The following is a 27558-nucleotide window of genomic DNA, read 5'->3' as shown; positions in this document are numbered from 1 at the left end:
CCAACATGAACCCTTCTTTTTGCTCATCTGATCACAATGTCCATTTCCATTCTGGTTCAAAGAAATCTGCCCCCCCTCAATTCTACATACTACTTTTCTTGGCTAGTACAACTTTGGCCTGGGGACTTCCCTGGTGACGCAGTGGTTAAGAATCCGCCTGCCAACGAAGGGGATGCGGGCTCGAGCCCTGGTCTGGGAAGACCCCACATGCCACGGAGCAACTAAGCCCGTGCACCACAACTACTGATCCTGTGCTCTAGAGCCCGCGAGCCTCAACTACTGAAGCCCGCGCGCCTAGAGCCCGTGCTCCGCAACAAGAGAAGCCACTGCAATGAGAAGCCTGTGCACTGCAACTAAAAGTAGCCCCCACTCTCTGCAACTAGAGGCAGCCCACACACAGCAATGAAGACCCAATGCAGCCAAAAATAAATTAATTTTTAAAAAAACCTCCAATCCATAAAAAAAAAAAAAAAAAGAAAAAATTTTGCCTGGCCAGATGAATTTTTTCTTTGAATCTTTTCCCAAACCTATTTCTTGTATGACAATTCTTCTGAACTAACATTAGTACTAAATCAGTTATATCTGAAAAACCAATAAAAAATCAGGTGAGATTAGGTCAAAATACAAAATTACTATTGGATTTCCTTATAGTTTTAATTCCTGTTTGATTTGTCAAACAAAAGTTTCTTTGCAAGGCAGTATGTTAGAATCTATAAGGACTTCAAGATATTTAAGACTGACTTCTTGCCCTTGAAGATTTTATAAATCTTGGTAGGATATAAGTGACTAAAATAAAAAGTAGGTTTAATACCTCAGTTATACTTCTTATGTCCCAATTATATTGAAATGAATTGGGGAGATCACAAAAATATCAATCAAACATATTTTGAATATGTTGGGTTCAAATTTCAGAAGTTGCAAAAATGCAAATATGTAGTCTTATTATAGTTATTACATCGCCATTTTAAGATACACGTCAAAATTCTTCTAAACCTTACCTGATAAGGCTGAAGTTTTCAGATATCCATCAAGGCTGGGTAAAATGTCCTTATAATAGGGCTGAATTACATGTTTGCCGATGTAAACTGACCATTCTTCTAGGGCATTCAGGCCGACTTCTGCCAGTGGGGTATAGCTCAGGCCCAGTTTAAAAGCCATCTGTATGTGAGTACAAACAAGGTAATGAAACACAAGGAATATGAGATTCAAAGAGGGTCTCTAACGGCAAGCCTTTCCTCTGCCGGAACCAGACAGACTGGAGGGAAGGGTACACTGAGGTCCTCTCAGGAAGGCCTGCCAGGGGGTGTCACTGCACACCTGCAGCACAGGGAGGGCTGAATCCTCACCCCCCATTCCCAGGGGCCCTCAGCGAGGCCCAGCCAGGGTGCCTCCCCAAAGCTGCTCAGTGGCAGAAGCAGAACGTGAACCCGGGTGTCTGACGGGCGAGCGCCTGCTGTGACTGCCACGCTTCCCGGGAAACAGGACGCTGCACTAGAGATGCATCTGCTCAGGACGATGCACCCACCTGCAAGGCAGGGACATAGGCGCTGACATCAAGTTCGATGATGTCATGTGGCAGGGACAGGACAAAGGTCAAACAGGAGGCCAGGAGTTCATCTTTGTACTGCTTCATTTTAACTGACACCTTAGCAAGAAAGACGACAAGAACATCAGTACTGCGCACCTGAAGAGAGCCTCCGATTTCACAATCAACTACGAGATGCCCTACTCGCAAACGGAAAATGATCACGCGGCCTTTATCTGACACGGCCGTGTTCATTTCAAGATTAAGCACTGATCTCCAGGAAAAGTTCATTTGTTGAGTACTTAATTACCATTATGTGGAAGAGCTAAAGCATCTATTAACTTTGAGTTGTCATCACTCAATTTTAAGAAACCTCAGGGGACTCTGGAAGCGCAAAGATTTCCTCTGTTAGTGATTTTAACCCCTTAATCCCCACATGGATTAAGCAGCCCATTTTTAAGCAATTAGATCATTTATGATCATTAGGATTTTTTTCAACATACATTCTTTTTTTTTTTAACATCTTTATTGCAGTATAATTGCTTTACAATGGTGTGTTAGTTTCTGCTGTATAACAAAGTGAATCAGCCATACATATACAAATATCCCCATATCCCCTCCCTCTTGCATCTCCCTCCCACCCTCCCTATCCCACCCCTCTAGGTGGTCACAAAGCTCTGAGCTGATCTCCCTGTGCTATGCGGCTGCTTCTCACTAGCTATCTATTTTACATTTGGTAGTGTATATATGTCCATGCCACTCTCTCACTTCGTCCCAGCTTACCCTTCCCCCTCCCCATGTCCTCAAGTCCATTCTCTACGTCTTACATTCATTTTTAAATAACCCATGACAACACTGGATAAATCATTTGAAAATTACCTCTTTACCAAATTTTGCAAACAAAGCAAAGCAAAAAGACTTTTCTGGGTCCTCAGGAGACTGTTTCTGACTCTTTGGGCCAACACCCTGTCAAATAAAACAGGGAATTAGTTCCATGAATGATAACCAGGTAATCCTGTGTCCTAATCCGGCAGTTCCTAGCCTTCCTTCCGAGGGGAACCCATTTTCATGTTGCTCAGGCCTCATGCAGAGGGGAAGTGAAATCAGCCCTGAAAACATTTCAGGCGGAGGCCAGTGAGAAACCGAGTGGGAGGTGGGAAGTGGCTTGCCGGTCAAAACCCAGGGCCTAAGTCCACTCCCCGTCCCGGTGTTCTGAAGCACATGCCTGTGGGCTGAGACACTGCTCACGCCCAGAGCCCCCAGACACAAACCCAGTTACTTTCCAACCTCACGGGCCACCAGATCCCCTGGGCGGCCTGGGCACAGGCTGCTGAGCCGCGGCCCAGAGCTTCTGACGAGGTGAGCCTGGAGAGGGCGAGAGTGATGGTAGTGATGCCGTCCCAGCACCCAGCACCCCATCAGAACCCTGCGGAGCTAACGTCATCAGCCAGGTGTCGTAAATCAGAACAGAAAATGCTACTGGTTAAACTTTAAAGAGTGTCATCCAACTGCCACTCACATTATCAGTCTTTCAAAGTACAGATAATAAAATTAGTAGACTTTAAAACTGCAATATGCTATCATGTCGTATTTTAGAAGGTATTTATACACACTCATGCAACCTAAGAAACACAGGGGGCTTCCCTGGTGGCGCAGTGGTTGAGAATCTGCCTGCCAATGCAGGGGACACGGGTTCGAGCCCTGGTCTGGGAAGATGCCACATGCCACGGAGCAACTAGGCCCGTGAGCCACAACTACTGAGCCTGCGCGTCGGGAGCCTGTGCCCCGCAACAAGAGAGGCCGCGACAGTGAAAGGCCCGCGCACCGCGATGAAGAGTGGCCCCCGCTTGCTGCAACTAGAGAAAGCCCTTGCACAGAAACGAAGACCCAACACAGCTAAAAATTAATTAATTAATTAATTTAAAAAAAAAAAAAAGAAACACAGGAATATTCAGTGTCCTTCAAAAAACACTTACCTCAAAATATTTTATTTTCTTGGCATTTCTCACAGCAATAGATAGCAATTTGTAGAAACCACTAATGAATGGCAACCGTGTAGACTGCAGAATTAATTCATATGCAAAGGAGCATATCCATGGCTCAAAAAATTCTACATGTTTCTCAGGAAGAATCTCCCTGTAAAAACAAATTTAAAGCTTAATGTAGAAATTCTCATCATATACTATTTTTATTCAGCTTTGAAATTATAAGGGACATAATCAAAACAAAATCATAATCTATGATTCTATTATATATCATTTTCAGGTATATCTATATTCCTTGTTTTCCCTGAGGATCTTTTAAATGTATTTTTTTTAAAAAAGATAAATCTCAGCTGCTACATTTAAATAGATTTTAAGTTTCATACAAGCAATTTTACATTTTAAGTCCTACTATTTCATTTCTTATATCTACGTAAGTGATTTTCCTGTATTACAGCCAATAATTGATAATTTCCACTCTTAAACAAATAGCAGTTTTTAAATACCTGCAAAATTCCACCAGGTTGATGAAAGCTGAAAAATCTTTAGGTTTAGCAGGACGCAAGTTAGCAGCTGGATCTGAAGTTGGGATCACCCAAACACCAGCAGCTTCATTTTCATCCTTAAAAATTAATGGTACCAAAAGAACACTGTAACATTCAATCGTTCAACAAATGACTCAGCAAGTGACTCCACAGCCAAGGCCTGAGTCTTTGAGGAAGGAATGCAGAAGTGAGGAGGTACAGACGGGCCTCGGAAGCTCACAGTAGGATCAGAATGACGGGACCCACAGAGCATGTGGCACAGGAGGCCACAGGGGACGCCGTCGGGGGAATGAAGGTGCGCACACACACAGACACACAGGGTAGGGGGGACTAAACCTTCTCACAGGAGCAGTGTGCCGGCCAGAGGCAGAACCTCACGGCAGAGAAAGGACCAGTCATGACGTGTAGGTTCCAAGTGAGAAACAGAGGAGCAGTCGCTACTATCAGGTAATACACAGATATTAACATGTTCAGTTTGTGTTTCAGATGCAGGTGGAAATGTCGAGGGCAAGGCTGGAGCCTAGACCTATCTGGGAAATGCTAATCTCAGAGGCGACAGCTGACCCGGCGGACAGTGCAAGGGGAGCGGAAGACAGAGACTAGGACATGTGCTCCAAGAGCAGGTGTGCGGCCGACAGTCTCGGCGAGTCCCTCTGGGCATGTGTGTTTATGAAATTATTTTAGACGTGAATAAGTAAAAAGCCTTAAAGAGCCCAGTGTCCCCTTCAACCTGTGTAAAAGCATCACGAGTGCAGCCAGGCTGAGGAGGCCCAGGGCCCGCCTCTGCCCCTGCAGGACCCCCGACTGAGCGGCCTCGGGCTCGGCCGTGGAAGCCAACGGGCAAAGCCGACTGAAGGCCCCACGGGCTCAGCAGGGAACTGTGTCCCCAGAGCCCACGCCCACTGATGCAGCCTCATCACCTGAGTGTCACGTGATGAGGACTCCTCAGAGCGGACAGCAGCTCCGAGCCGGCGGCCTCACGCTGGGCCCCATCCGTGAGCCGGCCGGGAAAGCAGTGCGAGAACGCGGGAGCAGGGGGTCTTCCCTGCCCGCCCTGGCCTACCTTCTACTGACTCCAGAGCACAGAGCTCGGAGTCTCCTCGGCCATCAACCAGAGGAACGCCAGGTTTCCCGGTCCTACCGCAAAAGGCCGCCTCTACACTAAGTAAGACTTGACTCTGCTATTGCTGAGGAATGAGTAACAACCCTCGTAACCACTTTTTCCAAAGAGTTGCTTTAACTTATTAAACATATAAACTACTATCTAGTAGTTCAGAACAATCTAGTACAGAATATTTTCTACACATTAGGCAATGCAAATAAAAAAGTATCAATGACACGTATTAATGCTGATAAACCAATTTCCTGCAATCTCTACAAGTGTGTGATTTGCTCATGCTGCAGCATGTAGAGAGAGTTAGTACAAAAAGGATGCAAAATTATTACTGACAAGATCTAACCTCTTGTTCCCCAACACTCTGCTTTTCCAGTGTAAGATCCAATTTCTCGATAATCTTCAAAACTGATTTTACAAATTCATCATACAGCAAACGATTCAGACTTGGAAGGGAGGAATTCACAAAGAGAAACGCTTCATCTGCTAAAAGAGAATCCTTAAAATAAAGAAAATAATAAATTTCAACATACTGTGCATAAAAGTATCAGTACCAGTATTAAATAAGCATTATGATACATAAAGATGTATATGTATATTTAGGTATTAAGGAAACTCCTGTGTAAACTATAGCAGATTTACCTCAAAGTTTTCAAGCTGGAAAATGTAGATACCTTCCTAAATTATTAGGACAATACCATTTCAGTCAGATACGACTTACGCAGTCATGTAACAAACACAAACAGTAGTAAATGAGAAGATTTAGGCCAATCCTTGTCAAAATATTTACCACATTAATGTGTGAGTGTGTGTGTGTGTACACACATCTGTATACATGGTGTGTCAATGTGCAAATGCACATGCATGTACATATGCACATATATACGTGTGCACACATAAATACACATGTACTCACACATATATGCATGCATACATATGTACAAATATATATCTATTCTCAGAATGGATTTAAAGTATTATAATCTATTATTTCTTTAAAAGTGAAATATTCTACCATTCCAAAAATATGGACCAATTACTCTGCCTTTACTCAAATAGTCTATGAAACTTAACCTCAAAATGTATCTAACATCACATATAAGAAAGCATATTTTAGGTAAAATTATTAACATTGCTATACTATTTTACCTCAATAAGAAAAACTCCTAAGATTTTTCACAGGATAGGAACCATCTATTGACAAACACTGCTTTTCCCAGGCTATGAATGCTTTGTCAAAGACTATGTTAAACGGTGGCCAGAACCTGGCTTAGCGCAGACACCGTTGAAGCACCTGCCAGAAACGCAGGAGGCGTGATTCTAACCGTGACAAACAGCCGTGCACCCATCTCCATCTCCTTCGCACCTACTACAGCAACCGGATGTACCTTCAGCTTTAGCAAATAAAAAGAGCACAGCTCTCCCGTGGTGATAACACTGCCTGCCGCGTTCTTTTTATCCACCAGCCTGGGTCTGTTTGAAAGAACAACTTTGCACCAATTACGCTATGTATGCTGCTTCTTAAGCTAAAATGAGGACTCAGCTACAGTAATTCATTAATTTTAAATGAGTTCTATGATTTTGTTCCTTTTATTTGATTTTTTTCAAGTCTCACTTTAACTATCCTAACTTACACTGTTTTAATTTTTCATTACCTGAAGTACTTAAAAAAAAAAAAACAAAAAAAAACCCTATTGAAAGTTAGTAAAATATACTTCTGAAATAATTCTTAGGTGTAAAACTATGGAGACTAATAACGAGGAACTAAGGTACTTCTGTGGCTTTAAAATGGTCGTTTTTACCATCATCTGGTCACAGCTCAGGAGATTTCTAAAAAGATCCAAATAGTCTTTGCAGGTGGACACTCGCCATTTGCCGGTTCTAACTTCCCCTGACACACGGCGGTCCTCGGACTCAGGCTCAGCACCCTGGTGGGAAGACAAACATCCAACGCTGAGGGCGCACCAGAGAGCGAGCAGCGCTGCTGCGCTTTCACCGTCTGATGTGTCAGAGTCCTCTGAGCCGGAAGAGCCGCCGGCTGGAGACTCTGATTTGTTTGAGGAGGACAGTATATTATGGAAGCATAATAAAGAAGCTGGAAGAATGTCACAATTTTCTAACTAGGACTGAAACAGTGATGCCCTAACAAGTGTTTCAAAACAATATCCAAGGTATGTGTTATGAATAATTTACCTCAACCTCTTATACAGATCTCTCATCTCATCCTATTTCCTGTTAAATTAAAGTCACTAAGACATGCCTCCCATAATATACCTAAGTATTTTGTCCTACAGCTTCAAGAGAAAAAGATCCCTTTTTGTAAAAATGTATGTACAGTAGTAAGGTTATGTTTAATGATGTCTCATAACCATCACCGGAAAAAGTACTTAGGCATTACAGCCTATACTTTTCAAAATGTAGCTAATGGCTAATAACAAAAAAACCCACTTTTGTATATTTACAGACTAAAAACTCTAGCAACATCTTTAGCTTTCAAGATGACAAAAGACTAACTTTCAAATCATACATTCAGAATTTACCTTTTGAAGGATCACTGGTTTAGAACATATTCTGATTAAACCTTGATGCACTATAAAAAGAAAATGAAAACAAAAAAGAAAAATACACTGAAAAATATAACCACTCAATAAAAATGACAGCCATTATCTTTTTGAATATAACTTACCTCTCAATTTTTTCTCTAAGTTTAGTAATATCTCTAGTTTTAATTTTTTTCTTTTTTTTCTTTTGTTTTAAATTTTAGACTATTAAGATTCAAAAGCAAAAGAAAGAGGAAAAAAATTCAAAAACTGGATAGAAAAAGGCTATTTTGGTCCACCAAAATACTAGGAGTTCTCCAAGAGGCATCAAAAGATACAAAAGAATCTGGCAACCAGATGTTCTTTATATCAAACAACATGTTAAGTATTAACCATTCATCGTCCTCAAAACAAGTGAATTCCAAACTCACCCATAGTACTAATGCAATTCCAGAGAACTGGTCCTTTTTCTGCCAAGGCCAGGAAAACTTTCACTATGGCTTTGCAACACACCAACTGCATTTTTGGACTGTACTGGGGGAAACTGTCTATCTGCACGACCACGAGGTGCTCCAGAACTGGCATGTGCACCTCAGGAACCTGCCAGAAAGGAGAGCACACGAAGAGCTAGGGCAGGCAATGAATAACTACAGGGACCATACAGACAGTCACAGTAAACACAACGCCATTAGACACGTATCAGATGAATGAAAAACCAGGATTATCACCTAATCTAATTTATTGCTGTGATTGTCTAAAAAAAAATCAGAATAACTGTCTAAATGATACTTAAGGTGCAATTCTACCCCAAGCAGCAATCTTAATCTTTTAGAAAGATAAAAAGTAACAAATAATTTTTCCTACTTTGGGAACAAAAAGTCAAGTTTCATGACAAAAACCGTACCGATACAAAATACTAGCTAAAAATGTCACCTTGGGGACTTCCCTGGTGGTCCAGTGGATAAGACTCGATGCTCCCAATGCAGGGGGCCCAGGTTCAATTCCTGGTCAGGGAACTAGACCCCACAGGCATGCCACAACTAGGGAGCCCGCCTGCTACAACTAAGGAGCCCACGTGCAGCAACTAAGACCTGGTGCAACGCAATAAATAAATATAAATGAACAGAGATATTAGGAAACAAAAAGCTCGCCCTGACCACAACGTGCCCGTACTGAATGCATATTAACTCCTGCTACGCCATCAAATCACCTGAAGAACTGAGGTAAAACAGTCAAAACTGTGCTCCGCTTAACCAACCATCTCACTCACCGTATCAAGGTGAAGCAAGACACTGGCAACAGACTGGAGGAAACTGGGCATCTGGTAGACGTGGTCCTCGGCCGTGTCCGTCTCGGTGAGGAACAGCTGCCGGCAGCGCTGAACAAGCTCCACGAACATGATGCCAACGTCTTCTGGGTTTATAACCTTGCAAGGCTTTAGGAAAGGAAAACAAGCCTCTGTCAACCTTACCAACCTCAAAATAATGGTGTTTAAGGTGTTGTGTTAAGCCATGTTGTTATAAACTGAATGTTAACAAGCTTTATAAATGGAGAAGAAATACAGATACAAAATACAGTGTATGTTCTAAAGATGCTTTCTGAAAAATCTGTAAGTACATTCTGAACAGTTAGTAATACACAACACACCTACTGAACCCTGTGTTCTAGGCACTGGGAAGATGGTAGTTATCAAAGACAGCTGGGTGCAGGCCCCGCCCAGAGGCCAGTCGCCCAGAGGAAGGGACAGACCCAGACCCCAGAGGCACCGCACGCGGCCCCCAGAGGCACCTTCCTCCCTCAGGCACCCGGCCGTGCCGTGCTCCACCCGGCCGTGTGCTCCTGAGGCCCCTTAGACTCTGGCCCCTGTATCTTTGCCGCGTCCTCTGCCTTCCTCCCTGTCGGCCACGCTCTGGCTACACTAGGTCACCACAACGAACAAGTCCAAGCCGGCCAGACCTCAGGGTCTGAAGCTGTGAAGCCCAGGCTCTCGGTCACCTCTGAGCCTTCTCACACACTGTTTCTTCTGCCCTAAGTACACTGAAAGGAGCCGCAGAGACAAGTGGAGATAAAGGTTTATTTTTAAGGGGAAAGGACCATCTGGAAACAAATGAGGAAGCATGAGGGAAGGAGTGAGGGGTGGTGTGGAGGGCTGGAAACAGACACACAGACCCTACAACAGGGAAGCAGCCCTGGGAGGTAGATCTGCACAGAGGCAGGGAGTGACGTCCTCTGTCGAGTGGAAGCGCGGAGCTCCACTAGGAGGGGAGCACCCACGGCGATGCTCAATGTCCCTAAACAGCCCTCACTCAGGCACAGGGGCTCTTGCTAGCGTGCCGAGCGTCACCACCAAACTGCACCTCATCAACAATGGGCAGCGCGGCAGTGGGAAAAACGTGGTGTTTCTCATCTTCAGGTCGGAGTTATGTCTTGGTTCTGTCAACTGTTCACTGTGTGCCCTTTCACGAGTTACCTAATTTCTCTGGGCCTCAGTTTCCTCACCTGTAAAGTGGAATCATATTCCTAAAAGCTTGTGGGAGAGTTATGAGTATTTGAGATAATACACGTACAGAATCCTAGTACACAGCAGGCACTGAGAAAAACAAGTTAACGACAAAGCAAGTAAGAACAATATTTTCACAAGTGTGAGATGCTATTCAAAACACAATAAAGTACATCCCTTTAAACACTCAAGTGAAACTAAGAGGACACGAGCACATTAACGGGCATACCCCTGCGAACAGTCCGTATCCACGAACGGCGATGCACAAGTCCTTGCTGTTTGCGTCCACGTTTCTGATGATCCCATAGAACTGCTCCATGAAGTACCGCAGCTTACTCCTGTGCGTCTCTGCGTTGTTCGCTACCATAAAAGAAAGCTGCAATTGCATAATGTTTACTTTAGAGACATTTCTAGGAAAACAAAGGCATCTATCCAAATGGGAAAAGGCTAGAACTGCTGAGTAAGACATTATCAATGTGTTGTCACAGTTCCACAGTTGCTTTTACTCATAAAGAACCATTTCTTCCATCTGCTTGCTTAGTCTCCAACAGGTTCAGAAAAGGCACTTTCTCAAGTAAGCCTTTATTATACATGATGCTTTTTTCCTAGAGAAAGGGACTGAAGAGACCAGGTAGATGCAGGAAGACGTTTGCACAAAACACAGGCTCCGGACGAAAGCTCCCTGATGAAGCAGAAGGCGTCTTTAGACTCCTCTGTGACTCATGGTGACACAGAGCTGGGCAGCCCAGCGGCCGGTGAGTTCAGTCACCAACAGACTGGGACCCACAGGAGGGAACACGGGGACGGCTCAAAACTAAAAATCAGAAAGAAAGACAAGTGTCTTATATAGTTTTCTGAGTACAGGTCTTTTACCTCCTTAGGTAGCTTTATTCCTCCTTAGGTAGGTATTTTATTCTTTTTGTTGCAATGCTGAATGGTATTGTTTCCTTAATTTCTCTTTCTGATCTTTTGTTGTTAGTGTATAGGCATGCAAGAGATTTCTGTGCATTAATTTTGTACCCTGCAACTTTACCAAATTCACTGATTAGCTCTTGTAGTTTTCTGGTGGCATATTTAGGATTACCTATGTATAGTATCATGTCATCTGCAAACAGTGACAGTTTTACTTCTTCTTTTCCAATCTGTATACCTTTTATTTATTTTTCTTCTCTGACTGCCGTGGCTAGGACTTCCAAAACTATGTTGAGTAACAGTGGCGAGAGTGGACATCCTTGTCTTTTTCCTGATCTTACAGGAAATGCTTTCAGTTTTTCACCATTGAGAATGATGTTTGTTGTGGATTTGTCTTATATGGCCTTTATTATGTTGAGGAAGGTTCCCTCTATGCCCACTTTCTGGGGAGTTTTTATCATAAATAGGTGTTGAATTTTGTCAAAAGCTTTTTCTGCATCTATTGAGATGATCATATGGTTTTTATTCTTCAATTTGTTAATATGGTGTATCACATTGATTGATTTGCATATATTGAAGAATCCTTGCATCCCTGGGATAAATCCCACTTGATCATGGTGTATGACACAAACAGATGGAGAGATATACCATGTTCTTGGATTGGAAGAATCAATATTGTGAAAACGACTATACTACCCAAAGCATTCTACAGATTCAATGCAACCCCTATCAAATTACCAGTGGCATTTTTTACAAAATTAGAACAAAAAATCTTAAAATTTGTATGGAGACACAAAAGACCCCGAATAGCCAAAGCAGTCTTGAGGGGAAAAAACGGAGCTGGAGGAATCAGACTCCCGGACTTCAGACTATACTACAAAGCTACAGTAATCAAGACAATATGGTACTGGCACAAAAACAGAAATATAGATCAATGGAACAGGATAGAAAGCCCAGAGATAAACCCACACACCTATGGTCAACTAATCTATGACAAAAGAGGCAAGAATATACAATGGAGAAAACACAGGCCTCTTCAATAAGTGGTGCTGGGAAAACTGGACAGCCACATGTATAAGATAAGAATGAGGGCTTCCCTGGTGGCGCAGTGGTTGAGAATCTGCCTGCTAATGCAGGGGACACGGGTTCGAGCCCTGGTCTGGGAAGATCACACATGCCACGGAGCAGCTGGGCCCGTGAGCCACAATTGCTGAGCCTGCGCGTCTGGAGCCTGTGCCCCGCGACGGGAGGGGCCGCGATAGAGAAAAGCCCGCGCACCGCGATGAAGAGCGGTCCCCGCACCGCGATGAAGAGTGGCCCCCGCTTGCCGCAACTGGAGAAAGCCCTCGCACGAACCGAAGACCCAACACAGCCAAAAATAAATAAATAAATAAATAAATAAATAAGAAAATCCTTTAAAAAAAAAAAAAAAAAAAAAGAATGAAATTAGAACACTCCCTAACACCACACACAAAAATAAACTCGAAATGGATTAAAGATCTAAATATAAAACCAGACACTATAAAACTCTTAGAGGAAAACATAGGCAGAACCCTCTGTGACATAAATCACAGCAAGATCTTTTTTGACCCACCTCCTAGAGTAATGGAAATAAAAACAAAAATAAACAAATGGGACCTAATGAAACTTAAAAGCTTTTGCACAGCAAACGAAACTATAAACAAGACAAAAAGACAACCCTCAGAATGGGAGAAAATATTTGCAAACGAATCAACGGACAAAGCATTAATCTCCAAAATATATACACAGCTCATGCAGCTCAATATTAAAAAAACAAACAACCCAATCCAAAATTGGGCAGAAGACCTAAACAGACATTTCTCCAAAGAAGAGATATACAGATTGCAAACAAACACATGAAAGAATGCTCAACATCATTAATCATTAGAGAAATGCAAATCAAAACTACAGTGAGGTATCATCTCACACCGGTCAGAATGGCCATCACCAAAAAAACTACAAACAATAAATGCTGGAGAGGGTGTGGAGAAAAGGGAACCCTCTTGCACTGTTGGTGGGAATGTAAACTGATACAGCCACTATGGAGAACAGTATGGAGGTTCCTTAAAAAACTGAAAATAGAATTACCATATGACCCAACAATCCCACTACTGGGCATGTACCCAGAGAAAACTATTATTCAATAAGAGTCATGCACCAAAATATTCACTGCAGCACTATTTACAATAGCCAGGTCATGGAAGCAACCTAAATGCCCATCGACAGACGAATGGATAAAGAAGATGTGGTACGAATAAACAATGGAGTATTACTCAGCCATAAAAAGGAACGAAATTGGGTCATTTGTAGCGTTGTGGATGGACAAAGAGACTGTCATACAGAGTGAAATAAGTCAGAAAGAGAAAAACAAATATCATATATTAACACATATATGTGCAATCTAGAAAAATGGTATAGATGAACTGGTTTGCAAGGCAGAAATAGAGACACAGACACAGAGAACAAACGTACGGACAGCAAGGGGGGAAAGAAGGGTGGGTGGTGGTGGTGGCGGGGTGATGAACTGGGAGATTGGGATTGACATGTGTACACCAATATGTATAAAACAGATAACTAATAAGAACCTGCTGTCTAAAAAATAAAATAAAATTCAAAAAAAATAAAAAAGCTCAGACACTCAAGATGAATCTAATTCATTTCTCTCTCTCTCTCCAGTGTAAAATGTCACTTTGTTCTCCACAATTTCTCACTCTTAAAATGCCTTAAAAAAAAAAAAAAATGCTCATTCAATAAGCAAAACAATAATGGAAAAGAAGAGTGAAGTTGGAAGACATCCACTACCTAATTTCAAGACTTAATATAAAGCTGGAGTCATCAACACAGTGAGGTACTGACTTAAGGATAGACAGAAAGACAAATGGAACAACAGTCCACAAATAAACCTCCACACATGTGGTCAACTGCTTTGTGACCACGGTGCCCAGGTAAGTCGATGGGGAAAGAAGTCTTCAACAAATGGTGCTTGAATCAAAAAAAGGGGGAAAAATCAACTTCAAACCTTACTGTACGTCATACACAAAAACTAACTCAAAATGCATTATAAACCTAAACGTAAATATTAAAACCATGAACTACAAAACTTGTGGAAAACTAGGAGAAAATCTCTGCAACCACAGGATAGGTAAAGTTTTCTTAGGGCATAGAAAAGAGGACCAATTGGAAAACTGGTAAATTGGACTTAAACTTTAAAAGTCCTGCTCTTGGAAAGATATAGTTAAGAAAAAGAAAAAGGAAGCCACAGAGAAAAACTATTTGCACTATTTTTAGAAAAGGGCTTGTCTCCTAATTGTATAAAGAACATTTACAGCTCGTTAATAAAATGACATACAACCTGATTTCAAAGCAAGCGAAAGATCTGAAGGAATACTTCACAAAACAAGACATAAGAATGGCAAACCACTACAGGAAAAAAGATCAATAGTCACCACGGAAATTAAAATTAAAATCACAGTAGGGTAACACTGTACACCCATCAGAGGGGCTGAAATTAAAAAGACTGGCAATACTAGGTGTTGGCAAGAACGTGGGGTGGCTGGAACTTACCGGTGGGGATGGAAAACGGTGCAAACAGTTTGAAAAAGAGTTTAGCAGTCGCTCATAAATTGCAACCTATCCCTACCATGCGCCCCAGCAATGCCACTTCTAGGTGTCTGCTCCAGAGCCATGAGAACAGTTGGCAAGGGTGCTGCTCAACAATGTCCTCAGCTGGTCCCGTTACAAGAGCCCCCGCAGCCCAACCCCTGGTAGCCATGCGTCTGCTGCTGCATCTGGGACTCTATTCCTGTTTTGTGGATGGGTTCATTTGTACCCTCTTTTTAGATTCCACATGTAAGTGCTATCTTATGAAAAAATAAAATAAAATAAAGCAGTATGGGCTTCCCTGGTGGCACAGTGGTTGAGAATCCGCCTGCCAATGCAGGGGACACGGGCTCAAGCCCTGGCCCAGGAAGATCCCACGTGCTGTGGAGTAAATATGCCCATGCACCACAACTACTGAGCCTGCGCTCTAGAGCCCGCAAACCACAACTACTGAGCCCGCATGCCACAACTACTGAAACCTGTGTGCGTAGAGCCTGTGCTCCGTAACAAGAGAAGCCACCGCAATGAGAAGCCCGTGCACCGCAACGAAGAGTAGCCCCCAGTCGCCACAACTAGAGAAAGGCCATGCACAGCAACAAGACCCAACACAGCCAAAAATAAATAAATAAATAATTTTTAAAAAAATAAAAAAATAAATAAAGCACTAAAACAGCCCAAGCTGGAAACGTCCCAAGAGTCCCTACAGGAGCTGTGGGATACGCCTGCAGCAGGACAGCAGCTGTGCCCCAGGTGCGCGAGGGCTCCCAACGCCGCTCTTCAGAATTTCCATCAGCGCCGCCCCAGCCAGTCTCATTCCCGCCACCAGCCCACCCCTCGGGTGTTTCCAGCTGCCAGTGGGCGCTCAGAACCACAGCACCTGCTCCTTGGCCGACAGAGACCCCCAGCCACCTGCAGGCTCCCCCTGCACCCACACCCCAGCTGGACGGAAAGACCCCAGGGCAGGTGGGCTCATCTCAGTCACGAAGCCACGGAGACACAAGCATCTTGTCTTAACACGGCAGCTGACCCTGACCCCACCCTCACTGGGCCACCGGCTCCAGGGAGCCCAGGCCTCCCAGCCGTCCCTCCCTGCCGCCACTCCTTCTATCCAGCCTTGGCTCAGAGGCCCTGATCCGATCTGGCAGCTTCTGAGCTTTCTTCCAGACCTGCTGCCACCCATGTGGCTGATGGATAAGCATGCTTTTTCTTTAAGTACCACAGAAGCTAATGGATCAACTTGTATTTACTTTTCAAACGTTCATGCACAAGATTGGAATTTAATTTTTTGCATAGAAAGAATTTTAAACAGTACCTGCTTCAGGAAAGATTCCAGAGCTGAATATGCAGCTTTTTTCAGTTCTACATTTGTGTGGCTACACCATCTCGACAGTGTTTCAAATAACGAGACGTAGTTGTCCAGGAGGCAGGTGCTAAACTGAGATGCATGCAGGGTAAATATGGACAAGCCAGCTGCAAAGGCAAAATACATCACATTTAAAATACGACAACAAAGGGCGGAACAAAGAGCTGAGAAAAAGCTTCAGCCACACGTCAAATTAAAACTGTGCTCACAAAGGAGGCTCCAGTATCCTTACTCTAGTGACCCAGTGGTCCCCTCAGACCTCTGATGCCTCCATCCTCCATCTGAATCGACAGGCCCGTGACTCCCAAAACAAAGGTCGGAAGTAGGATCAGGGTTTATTTAGATGAAGTCAGAATCAAACAATTTGGATTCCCTGAGAGTTGCTCTAAAGTGATTTTTTCTGCAATCACGTGATCTAAGTGTAACCATCTCAACCAGCGCCCAAGAGGCCCCGTCATAACCATATGGGAGCATCACAGGTGTCATTGCACTGACTTTCACTCACAGTTTAAGCAAACGTTTACTCAATGCATTAACTTAATAATCTGAAACATTCCACCTCATTAAATATAGAATCTTACCCAAAGGCACCGCGTATCTCTTCAGATCAATCTATTAAAAAAAAAAATTTACCATCAATGTTTGACAATCACAAGGCTCAGCTGAAAAAGAATTAGAGGAATATTAAATCTTACCTGAGGACAGATTGCCTTTAGTGCAAAATCAAAAATCTCCCTTGAAGTCTGGGGATCTGGGGAAAAACAGGAAGCAGCCGCTGTCACAGAGCACAACAGTATCACCTGACCAAGCTCACAAGACCTTCAAGCTAACAGCTCTGCTTCAGACAGCACGGCCTCCTCCTGCCTCACCTGTCTTCGTCCGACTGACCCTCGAACACTCTGTCCCGCTGGTGCTGACAGCGACCGGCGCTGCCTGTGCCGAGCTGGGCTCTGCTCTGGTCTCCTGGCGTCAGTCCCCTCCAGGGGAGCCCCCCTCAGGCACCCTGCAGGCCTCTCCGCCCCAGCTCGCGAGCTGACCCTGCCCGCGTGCACAGCTGTACGTACCGTGTCTCGGGAGACGGCCACGGCCGTGTCCTGAGGTCCCCCTCCTCCCACAGGACCCAGTCCTCGTGGCACACGCACGCTGAGTGCGGGTGCTGCACGGTGGCCACAGCTAGACGCGCCCAGGACGAGGAGCCAGGCTCCGGCCTGCAGCCCAGTAACCAGGGGGCGGACCGCAGCTGCCCACTGCCGCCAGGAGCCAGGGCTCTCGGCGCCGCACTAAAGCACACCTCAGCCAAAGCAGGCAGGCAGACCTCGTCAACATCAAGGCCCAGACCTGTCCCTTACAGAAAAATCACAGCGCAGAAGCCCCTCTCACACTGACCCCACGTTCTGTGCGACCTCACCCCTCGCCAGCACTCTGCAGCAGGCAACCCAACTCTCGTGGACCCGACCACAGCCGGCAGTCTGGACGCCCGGGAACCCACTGCCCCCGCTGCCTGGAACGTCCTCCCCAGCCCCTCCCCAGCAGGCCCCTCGCTACCCTGCAGGCCTTCGCCACTCGTCACCTCCCCAGAAAGAACCGTGGGCTGTGCACCTCCTCCATCTCTCCATGCTCAAGATTCCTCCTCACAGCAGCCAGTGTGCGTGCACAGATGAACCCTGAAATCTGCAAAGCCTGTGCTCCTCGTCCGTTTTCTCACCACACTGAGCTCACGATGGCAGGAACCTGGGGATTCCCATCTCTGAGCCCAGCACCCAATCCGTCACTCTTCAGACAGAAGACACCCAGGAAAGACATGCTCTATGAACAAACGTATTAGTACTGAGTATCACCGCCTGAAGTCACACAATCACAGCGTGACCGTAAACTGCGAATTTTAGCCTCAGGCCAAGGCTTACATCCCAGTCCTGCCACGTGCTGGTTACATTAGTTTCCTGTGGCTGCTGTAATCAATTATCACAAACTCAGCGGCTTAAAACAACACAAACTTATTACCACACACAGTGAGGTGAGAAATCTGAAAGGTGAGAAATCTGAAACCAAGTTCTGGAGGTGAGAAATCTGAAACCAAGATCACAGCTACAAGTAGAAAACTCTGAGAACACCCTGAGGACCAGGAAACGCACAAAGTCCCAGGCAGGATAAACCCAAGGAGAAACATGCCGAGACACACAGTAATCAAATGGACAAAAATTAAAGACAAAGGGGTTTCCCTGGTGGCGCAGTGGTTGAGAATCTGCCTGCCAATGAAGGGGACACGGGTTCGAGCCCTGGTCTGGGAGGATCCCACATGCCGCGGAGCAACTAAGCCCGTGAGCCACAATTGCTGAGCCTGCGCGTCTGGAGCCTGTGCTCCGCAATGAGAGGCCGCGATAGTGAGAGGCCCGCGCACCGCGATGAAGAATGGCCCCCACTTGCCACAACTAGAGAAAGCCCTCGCACAGAAACGAAGACCCAACACAGCCACAAATAAATAAATAAATAAATAAATAAATAAAAATTAAAGACAAAGAAAAATTATTGAAAGCAACAAGGGAAACCAACAAATAATATACAAGGGAACTCCCATAAGGTTAACAGCTGATTTCTCAGCAGAAACTCTACAAGCCAGAAGGGAGTAGCATGATATATTTACAGTGATGAAAAGGAAGAACCTACAACCAAGATTACTCTACCCAGCAAGGATCTCATTTAGATTTGATGGAGAAATCAAAAGCTTTACAGACAAGCAAAAGCTAAGAGAATTTGGCACCACCAAACCAGCTCTACAACATATACTAGAGGAATTTCTCTAAGTGGGAAACACAAAAGAAAAGGACCTACAAAAACAAACCCATAACAATTAAGAAAATGGTAATAAGAACATGCATATCAATAATTACCTTAAATGTGAATGGATTAAATGCTCCAACCAAAAGACACAGGCTCACTAAATAGATATAAAAACAAGACCCATATATATGCTGTCTACAAGAGACCCACTTCAGACCTAGGGACACATACAGACGGAAAGTGAGGGGATGGAAAAAGATATTCCATGCAAATGGAAATCGAAAGAAAACTGGGGTAGCAATACTCATATCAGATAAAATAGACTTTAAAATAAAAAATGTTACAAGAGACAAGGAAGGACACTACATAATGATCAAAGGATCAATCCAAGAAAAAGATATAACAATTATAAATATATATGCACCCAACCAACATAGGAGCACCTCAATACATATGGCAAATGCTAACAACCATGAAAGGAGAAATCGACAATATCACAGTAATATAGTAGGAGACTTTAACACCCCACTTACACCAATGGACAGATCAAACAGAAAATAAATAAGAAAACACAAGCTTTAAATGATACATTAAACAAGAGGGACTTAATTGATATTTATAGGACATTCCATCCAAAAACAGCAGATTACACTTTCTTCTCAAGTGCACACAGAACATTCTCCAGGATAGATCACATCTTGGGTCACAAATCAAGCCTCGGTAAATTTAAGAAAACTGAAATAATATCAAGCATCTTTTCTGACCACAACGCTATGAGATTAGAAATCAATTACGGGGGGAAAAAAACATAAAAAACACAAACACATGGAGGCTGAACAATACATTACTAAATAACCAAGAGATCACTGAAGAAATCAAAGAGAAAATCAAAAAATGCCTAGAGACAAATGACAATGAAAACACGATGATCCAAAAACTATGGGATGCAGCTAAAGCAGTTCTAAGAGGGAATTTTATAGCAATACAAGCCCACCACAGGAAACAAGAAAAATCTCAAATAAACAATCTAACCTTACACCTAAAGGACTAGAGAAAGAACAAACAGAACCCAAAGTTAGTAGAAGGAAAGAAATCATAAAGATCAGAGCAGAAATAAATGAAACAGAAACAAAGAAAACAATAACAAAGACCAAGAAAACTGAAAGCTGGTTCTTTGAGAAGATAAACAAAATTGATAAACCTTTAGCCAGACTCATCAAAAAAAAGAGGGAAAAGACACAAATCAATAAAATCAGAAATGAAAAAGCAGAAGTTACAACAGACACAGCAGAAATACAAAACAAAGAGACTACTACAAGCAACTCTATGCCAATAAAATGGACAACCTGGAAGAAATGGACAAATTCTTAGAGAGGCATAACCTTCCAAGACTGAACCAAGAAGCAATAGAAAATAAGAACAGACCAATCACAAGTAATGAAACTGAAACTGTGATTAAAAATCTTCCAACAAACAAAAGCCCAGGACCAGATGGCTTCACAGGTGAATTCTATCAAACATTTAGAGAAGAGCTAACACCCATCCTTCTCAAACTCTTCCAAAACACTGCAGAGGGAGGAACACTCCCAAACTCATTCTATGAGGCCACCATCACCCTGCTACCGAAACCAGACAAAGATCCTACAAAAAAAGAAAATTACAGACCAATATCACCGATGAATATAGATGCAAAAATCCTCAACAAAATACTAGCAAACAGAATCCAACAACATATTAAAAGGATCATACACCATGATCAATCAAGTGGGATTTATCCCAGGGATGCAAGGATTCTTCAATATATGCAAATCAATCAATGTGATACACCATATCAACAAATTGAAGAATAAAACCCAAATGATCATCTCAATAGATGCAGACAAAGCTTGTAACAAAATTCAACACCCATTTATGATAAAAACTCTCCAGAAAGTGGGCATAGAGGGAACCTACCTCAACATAATAAAGGCCATATACGACAAACCCACAGCAAACAGCTTTCTCAATGGTGAAAAACTGAAAGCATTTCCTCTAAGATCAGGAACAAGACAAGGATGTCCACTCTCACCACTATTATTCAACAGTTTTGGAAGTCCTAGCCACGGCAATCACAGAAGAAAACATAAATAAAAGGAATACAAATTGGAAAAGAAGAAGTAAAACTGTCACTGTTTGCAGATGACATGATACTATACATAGAGAATCCTAAAAATGCCACCAGAAAACTACTAATCAATGAATTTGGTAAAGTTGCAGGATACAAAATTAATACACAGAAATCTCTTGCATTCCTATACACTAACAACGAAAGATCAAATAGAGAAATCAAGGAAACAATACCATTCACCATTGCAACAAAAAGAATAAAATACCTAGGAATGAACTTACCTAAGGAGGTAAAAGACCTGTACTCAGAAAACTATAAGACACTGATGAAAGAAATCAAAGATGACACAAACAGATGGAGACATATATCATGTTCTTGGATTAGAAGAATCAATACTGTGAAAATGACTACTACCCAAAGCATTCTACAGATTCAATGCAATCCCTATCAAATTACCAGTGGCATTTTTTACAAAATTAGAACAAAAAATCTTAAAATTTGTATGGAGACACAAAAGATCCCGAATAGCCAAAGCAGTCTTGAGGGAAAAAAACGGAGCTGGAGGAATCAGACTCCCTGACTTCAGACTATACTACAAAGCTACAGTAATCAAGATAATATGGTACTGGCACAAAAACAGAAACATAGATCAATGGAACAAGATAGAAAGCCCAGAGATTAACCCACACACCTATGGTCAACTAATCTATGACAAAGGAGGCAAGGATATACAATGGAGAAAAGACAGTCTCTTCAATAAGTGGTGCTGGGAAAACTGGACAGCTACATGTAAAAGAATGAAATTAGAACACTCCCTAACACCATATACACAAATAAACTCAAAATGGACTAGAGACCTACATATAAAACCGGACAGTATAAAACTCTTAGAGAAAAACATAGGAAGAGCACTCTTTGACATAAATCACAGCAAGATCTTTTTTGATCCACCTCCTACAGTAATGGAAATAAAAACAGAAATAAACAAATGGGGCGTAATGAAACTTAAAAGCTTTTGCAAAGCAAAGGAAACTACAAACAAGATGAAAAGACAACCTTCAGGAGAAAATATTTGCAAACGAATCAACAGACAAATCTCAGCAAACGAATCAACAGATAAATCAACAGCATTAATCTCCAAAATATATAAACAGCTCATGCAGCTCGATATTAAAAAAAATGAACAACCCAATCCAAAAATGGGCAGAAGACCTAAATAAACATTTCTCCAAAGAAGACATACAGATGGCCAAGAGGCACATGAAAAGCTGCTCAATATCACTAATTATTAGAGAAATGCAAATCAAAACTACAGTGAGATTTCACCTCACATGAGTTAGAATGGGCATCATCAGAAAATCTACAAACAACAAATGCTGGGAGAGGGTGTGGAGAAAAGGAAGCCCTCTTGCACTGTTGGTGGGAATGTAAACTGATACAGCCACTATGGAGAACAGTATGGAGATGCCTTACAAACTGAAAACAGAATTACCATGTGAACCAGCAATCCCACTACTGGGCATATACCCAGAGAAAGCCATAATTCAAAAAGACACATGCCCCCCAATGTTCACTGCAGCACTACTTACAATAGCCAGGTAATGGAAGCAACCTAAATGCTCATCTACAGACAAATGGATAAAGAAGATGTGGTACATATATATGAAATACTACTCAGCCATAAAAAGGAACAAACTTGGGTCATTTGTAGAGACGTGGATGGATCTAGAGACTGTCATACAGAGTGAAGTAAGTCAGAAACAGAAAAACAAATATAGTATATTAATGCATATATGTGAACCTAGAAAAATGGTACAGATGAACCGGTTTGCAGGGCAGAAAGAGATAAAGACATAGAGAACAAACGTACGGACACCAAGGGGGGTAAGCGGCGGGGGGGGTTGGTGGTGGGATGAACTGGGAGATTGGGATTGACATATATACACCAATATGTATAAAATAGATAACTAATAAGAACCTGCTGTATAAAAAAATAAAATAAAATTCAAAAATTCAAAACAAAAACCACCACAAGATCCAGCAATTTCACTTCTGTGTATTTACCCAAAGAAAACGAAAATACTAATTAGAAAAAATATATGCACTCCAGTGTTCAAAACAGCATTATTTACAACAGCAAAATAGGGAAGCAGTCTAAGTGCCCATGGATAAATGAATGGATAAAAAAAATGTGGTGAATACTTATGTATATACACCTATTTGTAGGAATACTATTCAGCCATAAGAAACAAAGAAGTCTTGCCACCTGCAACTACATGGATGGGCCTAGAGAGTATTATGCTAAGTGAAGTAAGTCACACAGAAAGACAAACACCATGTATTTGTCTCACTTATATGTGGAATCTAAAAAACAAATGAATAAACAAAACAGAAACAGACAGATACAGAGAGCAAACTGCACGTTGCCAGAGGGAATGGGGGTGGGAGGATGAGTGACACAGGTGAAGGAGATTAAGAGCCACAAATTTCCCATTGTGAAGTCGGTCAGTCACGAGGATGTGACACACAACATGGGGAATATAATCAATAATATCATAATAACTTCGTTTGGTGACATATGGTTACTAGTCTCGTCGAGGTGATCATTTCCAAAGGTATTTCATCGTCAGATCACTATGCTGTATGCCTGAAACTAACATAATATTGTATTGCAACTATACTTCATTTAAAAAAATAAAATAGGGAATTCCCTGACGGTTCAGTGGTTAGGACTCGGCACTTTCACTGCCAGGGCCCGAGTTCAATCCCTGGTCAGGGAACTTAGATCCTGCAAGCCGTGAGGCACGGCCAGAGAAAAAAAAAAAAAAAAAAAAGGAAAAAATAAAATAACATAAAGTCAAGGTGTCATCAGGGTGTGTTCTTTTCTAGAGGCTTTCAGGGCTGCCTTCTCCTGACTCTAGAGGCTGCTCGCTCTCCTTGGCTCCAGGCTCCTTCTCCATCCTCAAAGCCAGCTTCTCCTGTCACAGGGACCATGCAGCCTCCCTCACCCCCGTTTAAGTACCTTTGTGATCATACTGGGCCCACCTGGATAACCTCATCTCACAGTCAGGTGATGAGCAACCTTAATCCCGCCTGCAACCTGACTCCCCTTTGTGATATAACCTAAGTCACAGGTGCTGGGATTAGAATGAGGACGTCTTTGGAAGCCATTATTCTGCCCACCTGGCTACTTGAGTGACTTTGGAGAAGTTACTTAGTTCTAGTTTCCTAATCTATGAAACAAAGATATTATCACCTACCTTAGTGAGTTATTACAGGAATTTTCCTTGCAATATGAATAATCTTTAGCACACAGTAAATAAGCAGTAAGTGCTATTATTTTTCTTGTTCGCCAAACGTCAATTAATATAGGAAGCAAGAACAAAAAGAAATAAGCAACATTACCTGCCACCAAGGTCAAGTGACAAAATAAACATACAACCTGGTAGATTAAAAATACGTCACCGAGGGGCTTCCCTGGTGGCGCAGTGGTTGAGAATCTGCCTGCCAATGAAGGGGACACGAGTTCGAGCCCTGGTCCGGGAGGATCCCACATGCCGCGGAGCAACTAAGCCCGTGCGCCACAATTACTGAGCCTGCACGTCTGGAGCCTGTGCTCCGCAACAAGAGAGGCCGCGATAGTGAGAGGCCCGCGCACCGCGATGAAGAGCGGCCCCCGCTTGCCACAACTAGAGAAAGCCCTCGCACAGAAACGAAGACCCAACACAGCCATAAATAAATAAATAAATAAATAAACAAACAAACAAACCCAAAGTTTAAAAAATTTATTTAAAAAAAAAAAAAAAACGTCAAAGAAAGTGCTGTCACAGAGAGGACTACAGAAGCCCAAGGAAGTGACCCACACAGGGGGAGCATAAAGGCTTCAGAAAACAGATCTTTGAGCAGGAACCTGACAGGGTGGGAAGCTGACCACAGACATGGATCAAAGAGAGAGGAGACCGAGGAAGGGAAAGCAGGTGGAGCTGCGCCAGTGTTCCTGGTCAGAGGCAACAAAGACGGGGTGAATAGGCACACTAGGCGGAAACATCCGAAACTGCCGTTTTCACAGGCCAAAATCACTGGATACTGGCAATTTCTTAAGTTTCGATTTAATAAAAGCAAACACGTGCTGGAGGTAGAAAAATTTGGCAATTATCTGAACAAAACACGGTAAGGAAGGGCAAACAGATTTTTTTCTTGTGAAGGATTTACGGGGTTAAAAGTTTTATTTGTCTTGTAAAAAGAAATGAATTTCCTAATGCTTATAATGCTGTCGTAGCTAGATTATCCTCTAAACTTTTAATTTTGAGATACTACATAAGAACACTACTGACAGCTACGTAGAAAATTGTATTAAACAGAGTTTAAAATCAATCGGTAAGGATTTCCAGCATAAGAATTACAAAATGCTAATGAAGGAAATCAAAGACGACCTAAATAAGCGAAGAGGTACACTGTGTTCCTGGATTGGAAGATTCAACGTGGTAAAGATATCAATTCTCCCCAAACTGATCTACCGGTTTAGCACAACGACCACCAAAATCCAAGTAAGGTTTTTCACAGACACAGACCAACTTATTCTAAGACTGATGTGGAAAAGCACAGACTTTATAATACCAAAATGATTTTTAAAAGGAAGAATAAAATGCGAGGACTTAACGGCACCCGACATTTAAGGCTCCCTATACAGTTACATCAAAAAGACAGTGTGCTGTTGGCAGGGGAACAGACACACAGACCAACAGAACAGAGAACCAAGGACTGACGCACACGAACGATTTTCTACACAGGCACACAACGATGCCGTGACCTGGCAATGACCTCCTGGAGATAGCACCAAAATCCCAGGCGGCCAAAGAAGAAACCGATAAACTGGACTTCTTCAAAATGAACAACTTTCGCACATCAAGTGGCACAATCAACAGAGTGAAAAGGCAATCCATGGACTAGGAGGAAATATCTGCAAATCATGTATCTGATAAGGAACTGATACACAGAATATACAAATAACCCCTACAACTCAGTAACAAAAAGTCAAATGATCTGACTTTTTAAATGGGCAAAGAGCTTGAATAGACATTTCTCCCAAGAAGAGAGAGGGAGTGCAACAGGCACTTGTGGAAAAACTCAACACCATCAGCCATCAGGGAGATGCAGTGAGATACCACCTCACACCCACTACGATGGCTACAATCAAACAACAGAAAACAACAAGTGTTGGTGAGGATGCGGAGAAACTGTACATTGCTGGTGGGAACGTAAATTAGTGCAGCCCCTGCGGAAAACACTAAGGCGATTACTCAGAAAATTAAATATAGAACTACCACATGGTCCAGCAAGCCCACTTCAGGGGATATACCCCCAAAATGAAAGCAGGTACTCCAGGTATTTGCACACCCATTTTCCAGCAGCATTATTCACAATAGTCAAAAAGTAGAAGCAACCCAAGTGTTCACTGAGAGGGGAGGAGGGAGGAGGGAAGGAGGAGGGGAGGGGGAGGATGGAGGGGAAGAGGAGGAGGGGAGCGGGGAGGAGGGGGAGGGAGGAAGGAAGGAGGGGGAGGATGGAGGGGAGGGGGAGGAAGGAGGGGGAGCAGGGAAGGAGGGGGAGCAGGGGGTGGGGGAGGAGTGGGAGGGGAGAGGAGGGGGAAAGGGGAAGGACGGACGGGAGGAGGGGAGGGGGAGGAAGGGAGGAGGGGGAGGAAGGGGAGGTGGCTGTGGCCATAAAAGGGGAGCATGAAGGATCCTCCTGGTGACAGGCTGCTCAGTATCCTGGCTGCCATGGTGCATACATAAGTCCACACCTGCTAAAACTGCACAAAACTAAACCCAACACACAAATGTGTGCACATGAAGCACGTGGAACCTGAGCAAGGTCCACAGATTTTATCAGGCTGTGCTATTGTGCTACAGCTATGACAGACGTCATCAGGAGACACCAGGTGAAGGACACATGGAATCTCTCTATTGTCTCTCCCAGGCGCATGTGAATCCACAACTGGTATAAAAGTTAAAAAAAATACACAGTAATTCATTTTAGACCAGTAGTTTTTGAATAAAGAAACTCAAGTGCCATCAAGCGATACCTTCTTCCATGGATTTAGTGAAGTTACACAGAAGCGAAGCCAGTCCCTTCAGACACCCTGCCAGAACCGGAAGTTTGGGCTCTCTCACTGTTGATGTCATCTGAAAGGAGAGTTTTAACAAGATATCATTAAAAGAGAAAAATTCACCAGATATATGTAAGCAGGAAAGAAGATCATAAAGTTTATCATACCTGGGTCTTAAGTTCACCCAGAAAAGCCCGGAAGAGTTTATCTGAATTATTTACCATCTCACTAGGATGAACTTCGCCTAATACTCCTAGGAGCTCATATATCTTTTCTAAAACTGAAAAATAAATTTTAGACAAATTTAGGGCTAAGATCACTTAAATAAATTAAACAAAAATGCACAAATAAGAAAATGAAAGGATGTTTAGTTCAAAATAATTTCACGATAAGCCACACAAAATATCTAGTTTTATGTACTGAATCTTCCGTGATATGTTTTATGCAAATTTATTATTATAA

The 27558-nt window shown here is 42.9% G+C and overlaps 1 protein-coding gene across 8 annotated transcripts in view; it reads right to left on the bottom strand.

Annotated features, from left to right (window-relative positions):
- The window catches only part of PRKDC (protein kinase, DNA-activated, catalytic subunit), a 153037-nt gene that overhangs the window by 121695 nt on the left and 3784 nt on the right, over positions 1-27558 (bottom strand). For all 8 annotated transcript variants that reach the window (XM_057532490.1, XM_057532495.1, XM_057532492.1 and 5 more), the window contains exons 6-21: positions 27264-27376; positions 27073-27172; positions 16798-16853; positions 16684-16714; positions 16052-16209; positions 10436-10582; positions 8977-9141; positions 8138-8306; positions 7707-7756; positions 6969-7094; positions 5513-5665; positions 4014-4129; positions 3502-3661; positions 2405-2491; positions 1526-1645; positions 999-1158 (exon numbers count right to left, since the gene is read on the bottom strand). In XM_057532490.1, the coding sequence (XP_057388473.1) occupies positions 999-1158; positions 1526-1645; positions 2405-2491; positions 3502-3661; positions 4014-4129; positions 5513-5665; positions 6969-7094; positions 7707-7756; positions 8138-8306; positions 8977-9141; positions 10436-10582; positions 16052-16209; positions 16684-16714; positions 16798-16853; positions 27073-27172; positions 27264-27376 (1911 nt within the window). The remainder of the gene's footprint in view (positions 1-998; positions 1159-1525; positions 1646-2404; positions 2492-3501; positions 3662-4013; positions 4130-5512; positions 5666-6968; positions 7095-7706; positions 7757-8137; positions 8307-8976; positions 9142-10435; positions 10583-16051; positions 16210-16683; positions 16715-16797; positions 16854-27072; positions 27173-27263; positions 27377-27558) is intronic.

This window comes from Balaenoptera acutorostrata, chromosome 17 (assembly GCF_949987535.1).
Source record: "Balaenoptera acutorostrata chromosome 17, mBalAcu1.1, whole genome shotgun sequence".
NCBI classification, from domain to species: domain Eukaryota; kingdom Metazoa; phylum Chordata; class Mammalia; order Artiodactyla; family Balaenopteridae; genus Balaenoptera; species Balaenoptera acutorostrata.
The sequence above is the reverse complement of the archived record's forward strand: the minus strand, read 5'-3'. Positions and strand labels throughout refer to the sequence as shown.